This window comes from Epargyreus clarus, unplaced genomic scaffold (genome assembly GCF_041222505.1).
Source record: "Epargyreus clarus isolate Ecla_fem2 unplaced genomic scaffold, WU_Ecla_fem_2.2 ptg000001l, whole genome shotgun sequence".
Lineage (NCBI taxonomy): Eukaryota > Metazoa > Arthropoda > Insecta > Lepidoptera > Hesperiidae > Epargyreus > Epargyreus clarus.
In genome coordinates this window covers 13,936,003-13,957,601 of record NW_027332209.1, presented here as the reverse complement: position 1 = coordinate 13,957,601, position 21,599 = coordinate 13,936,003, and the positions used below count along the sequence as shown (strand labels likewise).

Genomic DNA, 21,599 nt, shown 5'->3' with positions numbered 1-21,599 from the left:
GCCTCTTGCATAAGTCCACCACCACAGGAACATTGGTTACTGCCGAGGGTTACAGCGGAAACTGTCCAGTTTTGTACTATTGTATACGTACACACTGTACTCTACGGGCTAGTATTGGAAGCCTATGTGATCGTGGGAATCAAAATAAAGTTCACTATAATTCCAAGTTATTTTGAAAATATCTAACAATTCACAACCGATACGCAATTTTTAGTACTATACGGAGATACTCTTATAAAACTCTATAGTATTCCCAGTTTTTAATTCAATTAGTTAAAATAAAAAATATAAAAGATTAATTTCATTGTAAGATTAATAAAGAATTTAAAAAAATGTTTTTGTTTTAAATGACATACAAAATAGTATCCACATTAATGCTGTTAAACCTCATATAAATATCGTATCTGTTAATTAAAATGAAGATTATCTCCGTCAATACGAACATACCGTTATAATCAGATAGACTTCCAAACATAACTATATTAGACCATTGTAAACATTTGAAAGCGTGCCATACGACATGTGATAGAGACGAAGCGAAGTATCATACAAACTAACGTATAAGTAAGTACGACAAATACATATATAATTATAATAAAAAAACGACTTATTGTACCGTATATAGCGTATAACTATGAACTGAGAAGCATGCATAGCGCTAAGTTTAACTAGATGGAAAAAAAACAGGCTGGAAGCAAACAAATGCTTACAATTTACAAAATTAGAATTATAAAAACAAAACTGTCAAACTGATACTAGCTTACGAGAAAAAAAAAATACAAACAGCTCAGTGATAAAAAATAAAAACTAAGATACACGCACACGTCAACACATAACCGCTTACGTCACACAACAATCGAAATACGAAAATGCTCATTTTTTACAATAGAAATTACATTAATAATAATTAACTACGAACTAACTAAATAGTCTTAAACGCTACATTGCTCTAACGTATGCCAAATCCGAATTAATCATAATTTACCAATAGGCTGAGTGTTAACGTTACTGTTTGTGACTCGACTAATAGAGAAACATAGACCTGCTGTCATTGTGGGGAGGACGACTTTTATTTTTTCAAATTGTTACAACTTTATTTTTTTCGTCAATGAAATAAAAAAATTAAAAACATGTTAACTGGAGAGCTACGCTAGTTTTAAGAAAATGACTCGAATTAATTCGTTAATTTACGATTCCTTTAATTGTGTTAAATTCATATAAAATAATTATATTTGACATTAGACGATTTCACATAATTAAAATAATGATATAGATAAATATGAGTTATTTTATATTATTTCGTAGCTCGCAGAGACTAGAACTATATGTCTAAAATATTTGATTCTATATTTTAATTAAATTTATATTTTTGAATACCAAATTAATAATTGAATAATATGCTAATGAAAGTTGTTATCTATGTCTATATAGACATCATTCAGTGAAAATTTTAAAGTACTTAATTTTGATAATAATTGTTGATATGACTTTTTGAAACCATCTTAGCTATCCAGTCAACAAAAAAAGAAAAAAACACACGTCAATTGTTCACAATATAGAAAATATACTCACAGGGGTACGGTAGACTGTCCTGAGACGTTCCTTTAGAGCAGCAAGAACAAAAAAGTGGACAAAATGGTCGATATTAGAAAATATATTTCACTACAAAACGACGCACACAAAAATATTGCGTCACTTTTCAAACCAATCCATTGCAAAGGGACATGACAATGTGAAGAGACATATATTTTTTTGCTTATTTTTTCATTTTTCATTGTCTCTTCGCGTTGCTCTAGCCCCTTGCAACGAAACTTTCGTACAATTTGGCAAGATCCTAATTAAATCTTCAGTCAAATTCGACCGAATCGTTTAAGTCTTTTACAGAGGAAATTATAAGCTACAACTAATTAAACACTAGACTAATTCATTTGCTAAGTTACATAATAGTGTGTATACCATTGGCCACATTTTATTAATCCGTGTATATTGAAGTGTATCATACAAGCGATATGTCATAAGCCTTGATTAATTCAATTAATTAATTGAACCTTCAGTAATTGAATAGGATGTTTGTTGTATTTAAACTCACACGATTAAACATATTTATTGATAAATGTGATAAATGGAAATCTATTCTTATGAAGTTTTAAGTTAATAAAGAATTTTATCTTCGTGTGCAATTATATGATGTAGTATTATTTATAACTGTTAAATTATACACATATAAAATGTGGCCAATGAAGGTTCACTTACAACTTATTTCCATCCATATAAATGCTTCATATTATAATATATTGCGTAATAAGAATTATTGTCAAGGTTTATGGTCAATAATATCAAATATACTTTTACATACATAAAAAAATCGATTGCATTTAATAAACTGAACAGTTATAAAGCGTGAACTCACTCTGAGAATACAAAAAATACATATATTTTTGTAAAAATGTATATATATTTTTTATTGTATGGATACGTACAGACACTGGTCTTAACCCTATGACTAACATAACCTATGACGAAATAAGTCTTTTTTATTTTTTTCTCGATACCCTTACAACTAAACTTACGCCCTAATATCAAATCCTTGGAACTTTATTCAATATAATCTTAACTTATTTACATGTTAAATGAGATTATCAAAGTGCTCGAGTTCGAGCGTGTTTTAGTCGTTATTTATTTTTAAAAACAAGAATAAATTCGACTTCACACATAGAGAAATTAAAATCGAAGATATGTTTTGTATTGCTGGAGAGAAGGAATTTCGAAAATTATTTAGTTTAAATTAAAAACAAATGCGTATGGTAGGAGGAATGTTAGTAGATATGATATGTATTCAAAATATGGCATCAATTTTGTACGTTATCTGATTGTCACTTTTAAATAAAATGCAAATGTATGATTTTTGCGAGATCTTGGTATTACAGAACAATCTTTCATGGCATCAACTGTTTCCATTTAAACTTAATGCAGCAATATTGTAATTTTTGACACCAAAACTATTATATAAATCATTCGAAAAACACTAAAGTACTATTATCTTGTCTGTGGTCTAAAACATTGGCTGCAATAAAAAAAAAACAGTCCGCGAGTTCAATCGTCCCTGAGCAGCTCAGTGGTCTCCGAGCTGATGTTGCCGGCCACCGCCAACAACCCGGCGAGACTGTTCGAGCGGATGCTCTTCAGAAAGTTCCTCTTCACGTCACCCTTACGCTTGTCTGGCATGTCGAACACCGTATCGTAGTGGTTCGGGATATCGGCTGTCGAAGTGAACATCGGACAGAGGAGGAAGCGATTCTTCCTCGGCTCGTCGTTCTCGTAGAGTAGGTCGTCGTGGCTCCCGGAGCGTTTCTTGGCGAGCTCGGAGCCACCGGAGCGCACCTGAGACTTGGACTTCCTCGGCTTTCGTTTCGGTTGCTCGATCGTGCCTATCGCTATCACGCGGTCGCCCGCCGCCCGCGCGTCCGTTACTTATCGATGCAAACGATACACGCTTTTAATGTGTTATATACTCTAATATTCTATACTATATACTAAATATTCTGGGATCTTATTACATCTTTTTGTTAGGGGTTCAATTGAAAGAGCGGCTGTTAATTTCGATTTTTACAAGTGACTAGTTACCAAATACTTGACAGATTTTAAATAGTTATTCAGCAATTATAAAACATCAAATTATGTCGATATAGAAAGACAACGAAAGTGTCTTAATGGTCGCTTATATGTCAAAATTGTCTATGAATTTCTTTAAAGACCACAAAATCTATAAAAAAATAAGTGTAAATTAAACTTAGTACAGTAATTGGTAGTATATTAAAAAATGCCAAATAATTTTAGCCTTTTCATATTAAAATACTTTGTCTACGCTTATAAACGACCGTGTATGACACTTCAGTGTTATCAGTGGGCAGATTTATTTCAGTAATAATTCCATTAGGTTTAAGCCGCTCTTTCAAGATTTCAAGGATTCAAGTTGATCACAAAACTTATTCAAATTGTTACATGTTATTTTATAAGTACTGTTATTTTATTTGTACAAAAAGTTTTGTCACCAACTTGACTATTAACATAACTGAAATAAAAACACATTATAAAAAAATGGAAATACATTAAAGTTAACATAATTAATTTGATTGTGTGTAGGTTTAAAGACTGTACTATTTACTTATGTAAGTCTGCTTGTAAGTATTATTATGCAATCAAATTAAAAAAGAGTTCAAATGATTTCAAATTTGAAAATATAAAACTTTAAATATTTTTTACAGTTACTATTGTATATTTTTATTAATTATTTTTGGAGATATAGTTGTTTTATTTAAGTGTGTATGAGTGTGTCTGTTTCTAAATGTCCCTGTTTCATTATATTTTTACTCTCTTCATACCTATGTGTGTATTTGAATTGTGTTTTTAATGTTTATATTCACAGTGACTATTTAACCTTCTGTGTCTGTCCTTATTCACTTTGCAGTAGACTAAGTAAGTGTGTGTATCGGGTGTTTTGCAACTGCACATCATTTGAGTTATGTTTCTATGTGTGTTCTCTTTTTCATACACGTGTATCATGGAGGGAATGTGCGGCGTGACAGTGTGTGGCACAGTGATGGCGTCGCGGTCTAAGTGTGTGTGTGTGTGTGTTTTGTGTGTCGCATGTACGTCTGTTCCGTGTCCGCGAGCGTATCTTTGATAACATCATGCATCAGATTTTCGTGTGTGTGTGTGTGTGCGTGTATTTTGTTTGTTTGCAATTATACTTTGTGTAGCAATTTTCCTGAATAAAGTATATTCTTTCTTCTTTCTGTCATGTCATGTATTCAGTGTGTCAGGTGTGTGTGTGGTGCGCGCATATATCGATGAGGACATCGTGGGTCACATTTTTTTTAGTGTGTGGTGTGTGTGTCAGATGTGTATGTGTCTATATATGTATCACATGTGTGTCATGTGTGCGTGTCCGCGTTTACTAGCGAGCGCGTGTCATATGTCGTGTGTGCGTGTGTGTGTGTCTGCCTATGTGTCAGGTGTGCGTGTTCACGCGCATATCGGTGCGGATATCGTGCGCCGCATGTTCCTGTTGTGTCAGACGTGTATGTTGAGTGTGTCACGTGTGTCATAAGTGCGTGTGTCCGCGCGTATATCGGTGAGGGCGTGTCGTGCGTATCACATGTCGTGTATATGTGTGTGTATGTATGTGTGTGTACCGGTGAGCGCGTGTCATGTGTCGTGTGTATGTGTGTGCGTGTGTGCGCGCGTACCGGTGAGCGCGTGTCACGTGTCGTGTGTATGTGTGTGCATATCTCCGCGCATACCGGTGAGCGCGTGCCGCGCGAGGTGCGCGTGGTGCGGCAGCGCGTGCGGCGGCAGGTGCGGCGCGGAGCAGGAGGGGCGCTGCGCGCGCGGCCGCAGCGCGGGCAGCGGCAGGTGCGCGCGCGCCCGCTGGTGCCCCGTCGACGGGCCCCACGTCTTGCCCTTCACGCCGTCCGCTGGCACTGGAGATATTACAACAGGGGTGCTTTTATATACTATAAATTTAAAATTTATTTACGCTGTTTTTTATCATTAGATGTAAGTTATAATATGGTTTATGTATAGAATATATCCAACGTAAACATAATTAACACATGACATACAAATTCAATATTTCTTAAACAATTAAAAAACAATACATACCATTTTCATCAAAAATTTATAAAGTAGCTAAAGTATACATATATGTCAAAGACACTAAAAGAATTAGTTAATCTTCATTCCAAGAAATTTTATTTAATGCTAATCAATTGCTTGTACGATACCTTTTTTACAACATTGAAATTTGCAGCTTTTAGCATTTACAACTTTGCAGTTGCCGCCCATAAACACCTATAACCAATTCTATATATAATAAAGATTCTACTTCAAATCGATCAGAAATTCCTTATGTCGTAAGTTTCATAGACACATATATAAACAATCATTTAAACATCCAGATAATCCGAGATCGTGTCCTTGTAGAGCTCCATGTTGCCAATTCGGCAAAATTGCCCGGCAACGTCGTACACATAAGCCAACTCACGCGCAATGGCCCTCATGATCGCGGGCGAGCCGGGCGGCGTGTCCTTGGCGACGGCCACGAGCTGCTTGACGCTGGACTCGTCGTCCGCGGGCCGCACCGTCAGCGTGTGCCTGAAGTCCGACGGCGACGAGATCGTGTCCTTCTTGTGGAGCTTCATGCGGCTGAACTTGCCTGCAAATATATATTTTTTTATTATATAAGTCGGAGAAACGAACATGCAGTAATTGTCTCCTCTCAGTGTGAAAGTATAAACCACTTCGTAGTCATAGTCCACGGAGACATATGCGGATTGGTGGACTTCACTTGCGTTAAAGTTTATTATTATTTTAATCTGGAATTTTAGCTTGAGACCTTCAAATCAATTAGCCAAATTTCGAATCACCCGACTATCATTGCTTACCCCTGAGAATTGGAATGCCTCTTATTTTTTTTTACTTTTACCCTTTTTAAAACAGAATAAAGCAAAGCTTTACACTGTTAATTAGGCAGAAATAGGTGTGGCTGTTAAACCTCTACAAAGGGTTCCACCACTTGTTAGACCACCTATTTAAAGATTCCTATGTACACTTTCAATTAACAATCTCAATTATACATTAACTAATTCGACACAACACCCACCCTTCCTCTTATTAGGCTGCGGCGGTTGCGTATGCGACATGTTGCTCGCGAATATCAGTATGTGAAGCTCTCTCGCCGCGAGGTCGATCTCTCGCATCTCCAACTCTCGTTCCTTCTGCGCGAGGTTCTGTTCTAGCAGCCGCTGCTGTAGCTGAGCTCGGGTTAGCTCCTCCTCGCGGCAACGTAACTCCTGAGGGCATAGAGAGAAACGGTTAGGGGTGGATAAAAATACGACCGTACGGATATTTCTTTTCATAAGGGAACACACATGCGGGGATGAGGGAGGTAAGGTTAGAGGTGTATAAAAATATGAGGGTATGGATATTCCTATTCGTAAGGGAGTATCACACAGATAAAGTGAAGTGATCAATGAAGAAATAAAGAAACATACTCAATAAAAATGGAGAATAGTCACAGAAATGTGAGATATAACCGTGAGCATAATATATAATCACATAAAAAAGCGAAAAATAATTAAAGACATAGTTATAAAATACAAAAACAATATCCATCTATATCACTACTAAAGCAATTAAAATTACAGTATGACAAATTACAAAATTAAATTAAAATGCGAAAAATATTAAAAATAGCTAAAAAAAAATAAACGAAATCAAACAAATATTATATTTTATATGTTACATGCTAATAAACAATTTCCAAAAAATACTTTTAAAGCTCATTCATTTATTACACATTGTGTCATCATCAACCCCTTACTGTCCCACTGCTGGGCACGGGTCTCCTCTCAGAATGGGAAGGATTAGGCCATAGTCCACCGCGCTGGCCAAGTGCGTATTGGTAGACTTATTATCAAACACAGGTACACATTGTGTACCTGTGTACCTGTGTTTGATAACAAGTAACATTATTTTGAAAGAACTTGTATATTGGGAAGACTAGGCAAATCTTAGGAAAATATTTACAAAGCTGTGTAATGGACACAAATCCATAACGACTCAATTACATCTACAGACAGCGGAACAGACGCGTGCTTTGACAGAAAAAACAGTATTATCCTATACAATATGTACTAACGTATTTATATTATTTTATATCTAACATAACACAACTGCGGATCTGTCAAAGTATTGAAAAGAAAAAATACAGATTTTATCTGACAGCACAAGTCTGACATATTAAATATCAGTAGATAAAAACAAGGCCTAATATAAAAGCGCTCAAAACACAATCAACTTAAACAAACTAACATAACCGAAACTATATCTACAACTACACTAAAACACTTCGCACTAACCTCCTCTATGCTTCTGCATTCCTGTGCAAGCGTCAAGGAAAACATTCGCACGTTAGTAATGTATCATGTAACACATAACATGTTATTGTATTTAACATCGCACACACACGGGGGCATGCCCACCACACATTTATAACATTTTTAAATAGTACACGAGTTAAAATTGGTCTATAACTTATATTTTATATTTAGGATTAATCATGACAAGTAACACATAAAAATGTTTTTTATTTTCATATGAAAATATGCTAACAATACATTAAAATTACTAAATGTAACTTTAACATTAAATTAAGGTGAGGAAGCCATTTTATATCTAGTATTGTAGACATACATTGAGCCCATAAAAATGTTTTTTTTTTTTAATTGTATTGGGATGGGATCGCCATCACCAATAAACATTCCTATCGTACCCACTGCACGCTTACTAGACTCGACCTCCTATTTTCCACTACGTCAATAGGATGACGTCATCAAAACCTGCGTGACCCCTTCCCTTTTAGCAATCCTATGATACCTTCTCTTTCCGCCGCAGATCTCGAAGCACCTCCTCGATCTCGAGCCGCCAGCCGTCCTGCATCGTGTGGAAGGACTCGTGCGGCGCCCGCGTGAACTCCGACTGGCCGATGCGCTCCAGCTGCTCGAGGATCTCGGGGAACAGCGGCCGCTCGCGGGGGTTCGAGTGCCAGCACGCTGGAAAGTTAGTTGGTATTTTTTTTTTATAATATAAGAGTAGCAGACGAGCATGCAGTCCACCTGATGGTAAGTGGCTACTGCCGCCCATGGACATCTGTAATCAACCCCAGATAGGATTAGATATTCCTACCTGAGGTCGGTCACAGATGCGCCGCTACCCCTGAGGACTAAGCTGGAACGCTTCGGAGAAGTCTGTCTCCCTTACCACACCCTTCAAACCGGAACACAGCAGCGCTTAACACTGCTGTTATTAGGTAGAAATAGGTGTGGCGGTGGTGCCGCCGGATTCGAACCACAAAGGGTTCTACCACTCGGTATTGTGTTGGTATGGTGAATATTAAAGGGACATCATAATGGGACATTAAAAGGCAGCGAAAAAATATTATGCTGTTCCTTCCTTATAATAATTTCAATTTTTTTAAGCTACATATTGAAAAATGTGATAAGTTATGTGGATACATGTATACGCTTTTAATAAGTCATCAATTGTAGTTAGGAATCTGTTCTAGTTGACTAAAAGTGTCGTCTATGGGTATTTGTTACCAACCTGTGTGTATACATTAGGGGTTCTATATTAAGTTTATTAAAAATAATAATATAACAATACTAATAAACTTAACAAACTTGTATGGTTAGCAAACATAAGGAAAATTAATTATTCATGGCATTTTCTCGACAGAACCTCAGTAATACAACAAAATAGACAACGAGTGTAGACATGAGCTGTATTACCTTCCATGAGCACCCGCCAGGGCTCCGGGCACGTGCTCGGTATGGGCAACGTAAGCTTGTTGACCGCGACGCCGTACGCCACCGCCAGGGCGTCGATGCCCTTGTACGGCGTCTCCCCCGTTAGCAACTCCCACAGGAGCACACCGTACGACCACACGTCGGAGGCATGGGAGAACGTTGAGTTTTTTATCACCTGGAATTGTGTTGTTAAGAGAGATTAAGATGAGGTTGCTTGTGTGTAAATCGTCTGATTGAGTAGCACTGTGATACACATCCTAACTAAAGAGCAGAGCCACCCAACACAAGCAATAAAACTCTCAAAGGGTTTCTCCAATCATTGACTGTTAAATAGCCCATTTTGTACACCGCAATAAATATATTTTCGTTATTATTATTTTTTTGATAACCGGGTATACTTGTCACAAAATTCAAATACATAGGTAAATTGATGTCCTATCTGAAATTGATTACAGATTCATTACAACAGTTCTCGGGAACTGAGTAAGAATTAGTCATGTTATTTTTATTAAAAAAATATCAAAGAATACTATTTTTTAGATAATATTAAGTCGCTCATAGACATCCGTATTAATGTGTCTGCCTTACCACGTCCTTTAAAACTATAACGGCAATGGTTAATACTGCTAGTGCTGTAATAAGACAGAAATTGGGGTCGCGTACTACCGCTGCCGGCCATCCACGAAGGATTTTACGATCTTTCTACATAATGTGTTTATTTTATTACACTTACCATACATATCAAACTAAAAGTAGTACCAGAATCACTGTAATAAAGCAAAATTTGTTGGACCCATGGTGCCGTTTCATTTGGATCACAGGAAGTTCCAGACCAGGTCCAGTTTAAAAGCAACAACTGACCTCCGGTGGCATCCAGGCATACGTGCCCGCCGCCGACATCCTAGTGGTCTTGTACACCTCCCTCGCGAGGCCGAAGTCCGTGATCTTCAAGGTCTTGTCTTCCAGCGTGTCATCGGGTAGGATCGCCTCGCTAAGTAACACTGGAAAAAGGAAAAGAAGTAGCTTAATGTCAATTTCAAAAACTAATAAGATAACCGATATAATTCTACGGATAGAATTATAGTGACACCATAATATACATTTTGGGGAGCAATATTTATTAAGAATATCTACAAATAAGAAAGATTTCTCTTACTACCTACTAACGTACCCAAAATTGGTTTTCAAATGTAGGATTATAGATCACGTTAATTGTGTCGTTTATTTTATCTAATGGTCAATTTCCCTGACATTGTCACATTAGTTGTGAAAGTTCCAATATATTTATTTTCTAGTGCTCATGAAGAATACGAATAATAGGTTCTGGTAGTAAACGTGGTAGTAAAGTGGTGCATCAATTTTGGGTTTTAGAGTTCAACGGCAAAAATATTATTAGAAACATTGTTACGAAAACACAACACTATTTTGAAAATGCGAACGAGCTCGAAATTATTAAATAAAGTACCTAAGCTTAATAGGAGCTTATCAATCAAATTACCCTACTACACTGACTACAAAAAACTATATCAAAAACAAGAACTCGACATACCGCATACAACAATAAAGAAAACAAAACATCTGATAGCATGTATCGTAATGAGGCGTGAAACTCGATCGCAAAGCATCGGCATTGAGGAACCGAAAGTTCATGTAGGCCGACGTGGGCCGGACCTAGGACACTACGAGCTTAAATAAAAGTGCATGGGGGTGTGATCTGAGGCCATCGGCGGAATTAATATTTATAACAAACATCGAAATCGAATGAAATTTCAAAACATTTCACATTGATAAATAAAAGTTGCACGGCTGTTGTAACACTTACAATATAATTTGGCATCTTTTGGTTTTTGTTTTGAAGAGTGTTTTTTTATACTGTAAATACATAAACATATGAACACAGAAAATCATCATCATCATCAACCCATTACTGTCCCACTGCTGGGCATGGGTCTTCTCTCAGAATGAGAAGGATTAGGCCATAGTCCACCGCGCTGGCCAAGTGCGTATTGGTAGACTTCACATATGCATAACACTCAGGTATGCAGGTTTCCTCACGATGTTTTCCTTCACCGTTTAAGCAAGTGATAATTAATTTCTAATACGCACATAAATTTGAAAATCAGAGGTACGTGCCTGGGATTTGAACCTCGGACCCCTCGATCGAGAGGCCGCGTTTCTTACACATAAAATAAATTCCAAGAACATAAATAAGGTCCTTCTTCAAGTGTTTCACCGAGCCACTCCGGAGAATCAAACCGCACCCATCAAACTGGTCGTCAAAGTGAAATGACACAACGGAATTACTTAAGTTAGCCGTTGCGACCAACCAATTGTTGTACCCTACATTACTAATTTAGGGCAGATTAAGATAACGAGTGCCTGTTAAGTTAAGACATAATATAGTCTGACAATTCACTAAATGAAATACTCACTAATATAGCAAATCGAAAAGTTCTCTTGATTCTTTCCCTTATTTTTACATTTATTAATTAAAAAGACGCGATTAAAATTTAACTATTTGTTTACCAACCGTCTAACTTTCCTTAGATCGAAGTTGTCTATTTTCAATCTTTGGTAAGCAAAAATAGATATTAATAACGGACGATGGATAGCGCTATTGGCTAACCTAAACGATATTACTGTAAGTGAAGCGATCGATTCCTTTTATAGTTCTCTTTTAGTTTGTCAATCACGCCATAAAACTTTTACCGTTCGCTCGTAACTACAGCCACCCAATTGTTTATGGGTTTATGCTAGCATGTCAATATCTTATTAATATCTTTTCGCACACTCTAATGCACTTAATTATATGCACGATTTTAAATTAAAAGTAATACATTAAGGTATTATTGCATACCTATTGAAAACTTTGTGGAAAAATTGCGTAACTAGAGGCGTCACCTATCCCTTTGATTAGAACAACAGAGTTAACTGTTAAGTAATGCTGTAGTAATGCTTAGTTTGACGTGTGTGGTACTAGTATGGAAAGGGGTGCTTTTATCTCCCTATTAGTATAGCTAAATGGATAGTTAAAATTAGTTTCATATTTCATTTTTTCATTCATATAAGGAACATTTCAGTTAACACTGTAGGCGTTAGATAAGAAATCGATTTCAGAATCCAGGTCAATCTTAATGTAGGGTTAATAAATAGTAATAATAGAATACCACAATACCAATTCAAAAGTTACGTAGGCACAACGAGTTACAACCCACATCTTAAGTAAAGCTGAAATTTAAGCTAAGATTGAGAATAATAATTGCATTTTTATTTTATAGTCATAAAGGGTATTCTATCAGATTGAGATGTGAGAAGCTGCGGATTAGTAAACTTAACACATCTTGGGAACTTTCGTTTAACCCTTACTCGTAACGCTTGAGATACTTTCTTTCCCATTAAAATTATAATTGAGTTCTACTCGTATTATGCACACAACTTGCAACAGTTGTGCGTGCTAAGGATTCCAGCCCGGGGCCACCCGAGCAAGAGGTTAAATTACTAATTATCTACGTATCTTTACAGTGGTAAAATTAATCTAGAATGGCTCTTGCGTGATTCGCAAATTTATTGCACAAAGAAATAAGTACGGAATAGAAATAGAAACACGAGAAATAGGTAGGAAATGCACAGAAAATGCATTTGCAGATTGAAAACCTCGACGCTATGGCACACATACTCCATCGATACAAGTTGACCTTCCACGTGTAACGTGGAAGTCGCGTGTTTACTTCACATTAATTTGTTACCTGTACATAAAACGAAAAGCGAACATAAGCAAGCTTTTCTTTTGCTAAAACTATACCTATTTTCTAATATTTGCATTATATTTTTAAAAGGAATAGCAAAGGAGCCTGCAGGCCAGCTGATGGTAAGTGGCTACTGCCGATATTGGACTTTTGTAATCAACTCCACATATGATCAGACTTCTACCTGAGGTCGGCCACAGATACGTTGCTATTCCTGAAGTTCGAATGCATTGTGTACTAAGTATATTCCCCTTACCACACAGTACCGTCTCTAAGTTGACTGTAATTTTGGCTAAGGCAATTTTGACAGTACTCTTACGCCAAGAGTATGTGCGTAATTTTTGATAACTTTCTCAGTAGTAAAAATTTACTCTCATCATTTTCCCCACACACGTAAAATTAACTTTAAACTTAAATTATTTAAAAAGCTGTGCGTGCACGCTAGCGGCGTCGCGAGCGGAATCCCGTCAAACAAAAGCTCGAGTGGCGATCGTCCTTGGTGGCGGTGCGTACACGTATTTCCCGCACCGTACGCCACGTTACGTGACCGGCGAGCGCAAACCGTTCCACGATTCGATCCGCCACCCAACCGTAGGGTGACCACACTGTTGGGTTACTGGCGGTTTTCATCAATGGTATTTCATACGTGTATACATATTTAAGTAGTACTTCATAGACTTTACATACGCAATTGGAAAATCTTAGATATTCTATTCACATGATATCATAAAATCAGGTGTATTGGTAATGTATATAACTAAAACTCAAACTTAATTATTAGCGCTAAGTCCGGTGGTTCATCCTTTCAATACAACATTTGATAATACACATATACATCATGTATCGTATTCTTCATATGCCTTAATAATTTATTTATTTATTTAATAAGGTTTGCCATCAATTGTTAGAGGAAATGTATTAAAAATAATTACAAAACAATGGTCTTATGCTACGTGCACAACCTATTACAGGCAAACACAGCATGCACATCAATTTTAGCTACATAAGTGCATTGGGACATTTATCCCTAATTGGGATTATTAAAACATCATATCTTTTTGCCAAAACATTATGTTTAAATATTATATAATTATGTTTTTAGTTACTTCAGGATTATCCGTCTACCAATATGGTACGCCTACACAAACCGGAGTGCAGGCGGTTCATTGAAATTTGAAAGGTCGCTGACGGTTGAGTGACACAGTGACTAGGAAATTAGGCTCCGTTGGTCCATTTTCTCCGACCAAACAGGCTAAACTAGGTTTACTGTTACCCACTTTGTCAACGGTACAAGTTAGACAAAGGGAATATTTACGTAAAAAATACCAATTGGGGTTACCCATTCGATTTCTAAAGCTGGTTAAATAATTACCGATTAGTGTTACATTTTTGTATATGATACATATTAAACAAAGGGATTATTTTCGTTAAAATGTCAATGTCCTTTCGGTTTTTATGTTTTAAGGCCCATTATAGTACCAATACCATAGCCTGTAGTCTAATTGGTCAATTTTAGCTAAATTTAATACCATTGTCATAATTATACATAAAACTCGCGTTCAAAACATGATGCTCCTTCATACACTAAACGCAAGCTTTATTCTGTACTAGTTTTTGCCCGCGGCTTCGCCCGCGTTTAAAAGAAAATAATATGACATACTAACAAACATAAAACTGAAAATTCGTACCTTCATCGGAATACCAGTGGCGCCATCTGGTAAAAATTGGTCGTACCAACTCTGAAACCTTCGTGGGCTCATGGACAACAACTTTGCTTTCAATCCTTACTAATATCGATTAAAATAATCGATTTTTTTGGTCCAAAAGATCGATTCTCCGATTAATCGATCTTAGATCGCCATCCCTAGTTCCTGTGGTATTTCCGGGATAAAAACTCTCCTATGTCCTTTCTCGGGTCTCAGACTATCTTTGTACAAAATTTCATTAAAATCGGTTCAGTGGCTTAGGCGTGAAGAAAAGACAACCAGACAGACAGACAGACAGACAGACAGAGTTACTTTCGGATTTATAATATTAAGTAAGGATTGTTTTTACCGTGGACTGAGAACAGGAATATAAATTAAAATATTTGTGTGGTTGGATATAGAATTCGGCCTTTCGACAAACGACAAGAGAATTACTATTAACGATGATATTAATGTCCTTATTCCACGTACCAACGGATAAAGACATTATTCAATATTCAAATTACAATGAGGCCTCAAAACATAAAACATTATGGCGGCCGATCACATATTAAGCAGAATAAATATATAGCCATACAGATGTGCCAATTTATATTGCGCGACTTGTTGAAGACTTGCACCTTTTCATGAAAGCACAAATTTTATTCACGCGAAAGATTTTGTGGACCACATGGTCATCGAAGTAAACATTGCAGAAGATCCAAATCGACAATACAATTAATCTGCACAAATATCTCGACACAATAAAATATCGCATACGAACCGATCACAAAGTTCTATTCATGCGTCCGTAAAAGAGAAAAACACGGCGGTTAATAAGCTGATGATATGAGCGATTGTCGCAATTCGCCAAAAAATCTTATCTTGCATTAATAAGTAAGTATATCAACAAACGATTTGACCCCATTTCTGCGCTTAGTTAGGCATTAGCAGTTAAAGACTGCAATAACTCCGCACTAATTTCAGTTCGCACGAATGATCGCATATAAAATTGCACAGCTCGATTCATACATCGATTCATGTAGCGCCTACCAGACTGACAAATTGACGACTGTCACAATTCGGCCAATGAATTCTTGACAGATATGTGTATGATTAGCCATGAAACGCGGCAACGGTTTAATTCATTCGTGCGCTTCTGCTAAGTTAGGCATTACCAGTGGACAATGTAATTACTCTGCACAGATCGTTGCTCGCACGAATGATCGCATATGAACCGACCACACAGCTCGATTCATACGTCGATCAAGGGACAAAGACTCGGCGCCTGCCGGGCTGACAACTTGACTGTCGCAATTCGGCCATTGAATTATTTTTGACGTGTATGAAGAAGTCCTAATGAATACAACAGTTTGAAATGTATGTGACAGTGATACAATACGAGTAGGTAATATTGTATTCTAAAATATGAACCTAGCTTTATGATTTCAAATTCTTAAAATCATAAAGTTAGGTTCATATTTTAGAATCTTATGTTTCTTTTAATTGTAACGATATAGAATAAATATCACACACACCACGAACCTAGCCCTACGAGAATGGTTATGTTTTATATTTGATGAAGATATAACCAATTAAGCCCATATCGTTCTCAAAAATATTTAATTAAGTTTAGAACAGTATCAAATCAAGCTTACAAAAGTAAAAAACCTGTTACTTCTTATAAATTAAATTATAACAATCACTCACTATACGACTTTAATTGACACTTATTAGTGTTCTTAAAATATGACCACCACCTAAAGTAACTGGAAATCATTAAAGTGCTCAGTGAGAAACGAATTTTAGGTCATAATTCATACGTCAATCAAGTTAAAGGGCGCGAACGCAGGCGCCTGGCCGACTGACAGCTTGACAGCGATTGTCGCGATGACATGCGACCACTCGCGACTGGTTTGTCTTCTATAATTTGACATTATGTGAATTAAAGAAAACGGTGTGTTTTTTGTAAGATATCCTATAATTCGGGAGTCTTTTAGGTGATAGAACCCTTTGTGGGTCGTATCAGGCGGCACCACCGCCACCATTAATTCTTATAAAAGCAGTGTTATGCGCTGTTGTGTTTTGGTTTGAAGGGTGTGGTAAGGGAGACATACTTTTCCGAGGCGTTCCACCTTAGTCCTCAGGGGTAGCGGCGCATCTGTGGTCGACTTCAGGTAGGAATATCTAGTCCTATCTGGGATTGATTACAGATGTCCATGGGCAGCAGTAGCTTACCATCAGGTGGACTGCATGTTCGTCTGCTACTCCTATGTTATAAAAAATATGTAAGGGGATTAGCGACTCTCATTGTATTGAAAATAACATTTCATTTGCAGACATTCAAACACAGATATGTATCTAACCTGTACATTAAATTGTCTTACCAGTAAAGAAACGAAATAGTGTATCGTGATTCGGAATCATGTTCGTACTACAGAATAGTACCACAAGTGTCGGGAGTAATTTAACAACATTATTGACGTCGTAAATGGCAGTACTTACTTAACCAGTTCTCCACTAATAAGATTTATTTCATTTACAATTAATTGAAATTTTACTATATTGCTTTCATATCTATGTTGCTATCAAATTTATTATAAGACTGATTATTTATTAACAATTTACATGTATATTTCATTCGAAATAGGTATTTACATAATAGTGAGTTTACATATGACTCTACCATCTTAGTCCTCAGGGGTTTCAATACAATTGTAATGGGCGTCATTTAGAACTTCTATTGTATATGAAGTCACAGATATCCATAGCCGGCAGTGACCTCTTCAAGTGATTCTACAACGAAACACACCAAGATACAAGTAAAAAGATAACAAGAATATATCTCCACGAATGCTTCTTGAAATAGAAGAGTTTTTCTCACAGCTAAGAACACTGCACGCTACTTAGGCGATGGACAAGTTCCAAGTTTTACATCGGAGCCGGTTCGATGCATCGCTATTTCCTTCTTCATACTTTAATCTTGGGTTCGATTCCATTGGCTAATCAATTGCCGGGACTCTGTCGTGTCATTATATCAATTTTATATAAATTTATAATAGAAACTTTAATGCTTTCCTTTCTGTGGTTCTATACATAATAGATATTTAATTTGTATTATTTTTTAGATTTAAGACTACGTACTTTTGATTTCCCATTCGTTTGATTTTCCCTTCCAAAGTGCCTCTCAAAATAAAATTACTATTTTTCTAAATAATTTTGTCAGTTTTACCACTTTTTGGGAAAGTTCAGTTTTATGATTAAGACCATGGATTAATTCGGTTTTAAGGAGTTGGTCACAGGCGACAGTGCTCACAATCGATTAGGCGCACTGCAAGCTCGCTTACTACGAAGAACGATCAGACAAATCGCAAACATCGCACGATCTGAAATACCACCCGGTTCTAAATCCGCGGACGCATCTTCTAAACTTTGCCCCACGTTGAGCGGCAAACTTAATGCTAACACGTACAGTTTTCGGTTGAACGGGTCTAACGTGTGGACTTAGCACTTCACGTATTCACTTACAAATTCGAGTGCTGGATGACAGGCCCGCCGTAAGAGAGCCGTGGAGACAATCCCTTCATGAATAATTCAGATGGCGCGCGCGCGGGAAATAAAGACGAACAGGATATAGATCCGGTTCCTCTCTGGTCTATAACTAGAAAGAATCATAGGGTTGAATGATTTATTAACGAGCGTTTTAACAGGTAATTTATACTTTTTGTAAGGTTTACGTGATCTTATGTGATTTGATAGAAAAATATTTTTACTGGCGTGAACGCGTGGAACTTAAAACCTCCAACGAGCCATTTGTCACATTTTAATGTTATAAAATATAATAATCTATTTACTGCTATTACCCATAAGAGACATCCTACCCTCTGATAAAGCTAACACTTCATGTAGATATAAATGCAATCAATGGTATAAATCAACGAACTCGAATAAATACGGACGACGCCGTTTATCTATACATTTACGTCTTAGCTTAAACTATCTTATTCTGGTCAACTGGAGCCGAATATACCCCGATCTATATGAGGAGTCTCAAGGCGCCGTAAAATGTTCCACATGATTGATGATGCCACGACGGCGATGGACGGCGGAGCGGGATGAAAGTGCTTTTAGGTCACAGACAATGTTGCCGCTATGTAACTGGCAGCGAATGATATACTCCGTTTCAGCGCGAGTGAGAAAATGGAATGATTTATTGATAGCTGCAATTTTTCATTTAGGGTCCCTTTGTCATATTGGATTATGGAGTTTTAAGAAAGCGTAGCGTAGCGTACAAAATATTATTTCAGTGTGAAAATTCGTAAATATGCAGAAAAGTGCTTAGCTTCGGTGTGAGGAAACCGATTATAGTGGGGGTAACTATAGGAAGACCACCTAAGTAGTACTTACACACATGATAAATATTTCCGTTATACAAAAAACAGATACCAAGTTTGTTTCTTTAACACTTAAAAGTAAGCATTGCTATAATCCCATTAATAATAATCTTGGAAAAATACTCTTTCTACACTCATATCTGCTGTCGGGGCCATTGACACACACGAAGCAAAACACGCAAAAAAAATTGGTAATTACAATGGAACCTTATGTTTCACACCAGTAGGTGACCGATACACGAGTCGTGTGCGATACCTAACTTGACCCATTACATTAATAATGTTAAAGAATTTATTACATTCTTAACAATAAAAATGAACAATAAAATCTATTAAGCAAATTAGTGGTATTCTTGTTACGAATATAATATTGAGATGATGGCATACATTATGCAAGCTCCCGGGTCATAGGTCACACGGAATGACAATGTATTGTCGAGGCTATGTTTAAAACTATGCGAGATTACTTACTGGAATTTTATTTAAACCTTATAAGTGGTCCGTTTTATGAATATATTCATGCAATAAATTAATAATATAATGTTTCTATCATAAAACTTGACTTGGAGTTGGTACATTAGGAAATTCGGACCCGAAAGATTTTGATATAGAAAGATAGTAAAATGTTGTATTTGTTATATTAGTTGATGCACACAATTAACGACTTTATTTTACTTTCTGTAAAACAATTGAAATTTGCGATTTACACGCAGAACTTAACAGAATAAATCATTTTTATGTCGTCTCATTTTAGATGCGCCAATTATAATCTGTAAGGATAAGCACCGTTTTTTTTTAATTAACTTTAGAAACCTGCTGTTCTATCTAAAGCTGGTTACGGATGTCCATAGAACATAGTGATAACAGCCTACATGAGATGGAATGCATAACAAATTATATGGTATAAAAATGTTTAGGAGGCTGCATTTATAATTCCGATTTGCATATGATGCACGTGGGAAACGGTATCTTGCACGCGTCGAATACTTAAACCGATAATTGTCTGTGGTGAATACTGATTGGAATCATTCATTTTGATCGTGAGGGGGTTTTTTGGATCCGGGAAAAACATAATCGACGTAAAGAGTAAAGGTAAAGATCACATCATAATCACATTTATAAGGTAAATAGAGTTACTCCTCGATAAGTGAGTAACAAGTCAATCTGCGTGACGTCTTATTACGAGCCCTGTGTCTACGAGTGTCTTTACTACTCTGCATCTACGAGCTACGAGTGTCTTTACGTAAACGTATCTATGGAATGTTTTCACAAATAGGATCCTTGACTTCCCCCAACAATTGTTTGAGTGTTGACAAAAATAATAACGCCAATGTTGATTTACAGACCCGAGTAGTGAGCTTTAACTGTCACCGTTAACTTGAAACTTAAGAGGTTCAACTTGCTGTGCAAAAACGTTACACGATGGGATAAATATAAAAAGTTAGTAAAGATAGCTGTCAAAATTACCACTGAAGTGCTAATGGGTGGGTAATGGTATAATGACTCTTAGACTGACACTGGCTACCGATAGGGACGTAAGGACCTCTAATATTGATCATGTCTAGGAATAATCACTGGATGAAGACAAGGACCGGTTTAAGTGGCGCCGACTAGGGGATACCAACTACGGAATACGGATGGATGACTTGTTTTTACTTCAAAATAACTGCATTATACTAAGCTTGTAAGAACAACGTATTCTAACACAGACAAGATATCGCTTCTGTAACCATTGTAAGCCCAGAATTAACTATAATCAGATTACCGTCTTACAAGAACATACAAGTCAAACACAACCATGACAATGGGGTGAGAGACCTTGACAATGAATGGATGATAAATGAGCATCCCATATGACGCTCCACGTGTCTTGAAGAAAGAAAACGTCCAAGAATAGTTGGATGAAGAACCTTCTATGTTTTCCGACTAATCCCATTATTAAGATGCTTACGTCAAATTCGAGGTCACGACTGTTTAAATCGCTGATGCTAATTTTCTATAATAAGATGATATATAGTGATTTAAGTATTACATGAGTAGCTACGTAGATGGTTTAATCATATTATACGGTCACTGCCCTAGACGAAGTACGTCAAATAAAAAAATGTCCTGTCCTATGAGACGCAAAAATACAAAAAGAAGCGCTACCTACCTCTGTAAGTCTATACGTAGAGATAAAATACATTTAAAACAGAAGAGCTGAATACTTATTCCAAATCTTTTGAATTCTCAGTTTAACGTAGACAGGGAAAATAAAACAATCAAAGGTACATCGCTACCCTTTCTGCTACATTATCCAGAGACGAATGCACGCTGCAATTCTATAATTTACCCCGTTTGAAATTTTCCGTGTCGATAGCAACCCCAGCGATTTGGAATTGTTTGTTTTCCATTATCTCTGAGACA

The 21,599-nt window shown here is 36.6% G+C and overlaps 2 protein-coding genes across 3 annotated transcripts in view; both read right to left on the bottom strand.

Annotated features, from left to right (window-relative positions):
- slpr (mitogen-activated protein kinase kinase kinase slipper) overlaps positions 1-21,599 on the bottom strand; it is a 69,039-nt gene that overhangs the window by 5,020 nt on the left and 42,420 nt on the right. The window contains exons 2-8 of one of the 2 annotated variants that reach the window (XM_073091833.1): positions 10,230-10,369; positions 9,351-9,543; positions 8,440-8,615; positions 7,923-7,943; positions 6,665-6,854; positions 6,047-6,217; positions 5,304-5,483 (exon numbers count right to left, since the gene is read on the bottom strand). In XM_073091833.1, coding sequence (XP_072947934.1) covers positions 5,304-5,483; positions 6,047-6,217; positions 6,665-6,854; positions 7,923-7,943; positions 8,440-8,615; positions 9,351-9,543; positions 10,230-10,369 — 1,071 coding nt within the window. The remainder of the gene's footprint in view (positions 1-5,303; positions 5,484-6,046; positions 6,218-6,664; positions 6,855-7,922; positions 7,944-8,439; positions 8,616-9,350; positions 9,544-10,229; positions 10,370-21,599) is intronic. The other variant, XM_073091909.1, reaches the window with a different exon arrangement.
- On the bottom strand, positions 2,431-5,208 carry LOC140757752 (uncharacterized; the record flags this gene model as incomplete). Its single annotated transcript, XM_073093633.1, has 2 exons — positions 2,431-3,470; positions 5,196-5,208. Coding segments are annotated over 2 exons (390 nt in total), but the record flags the coding sequence as incomplete, so codon positions are not given.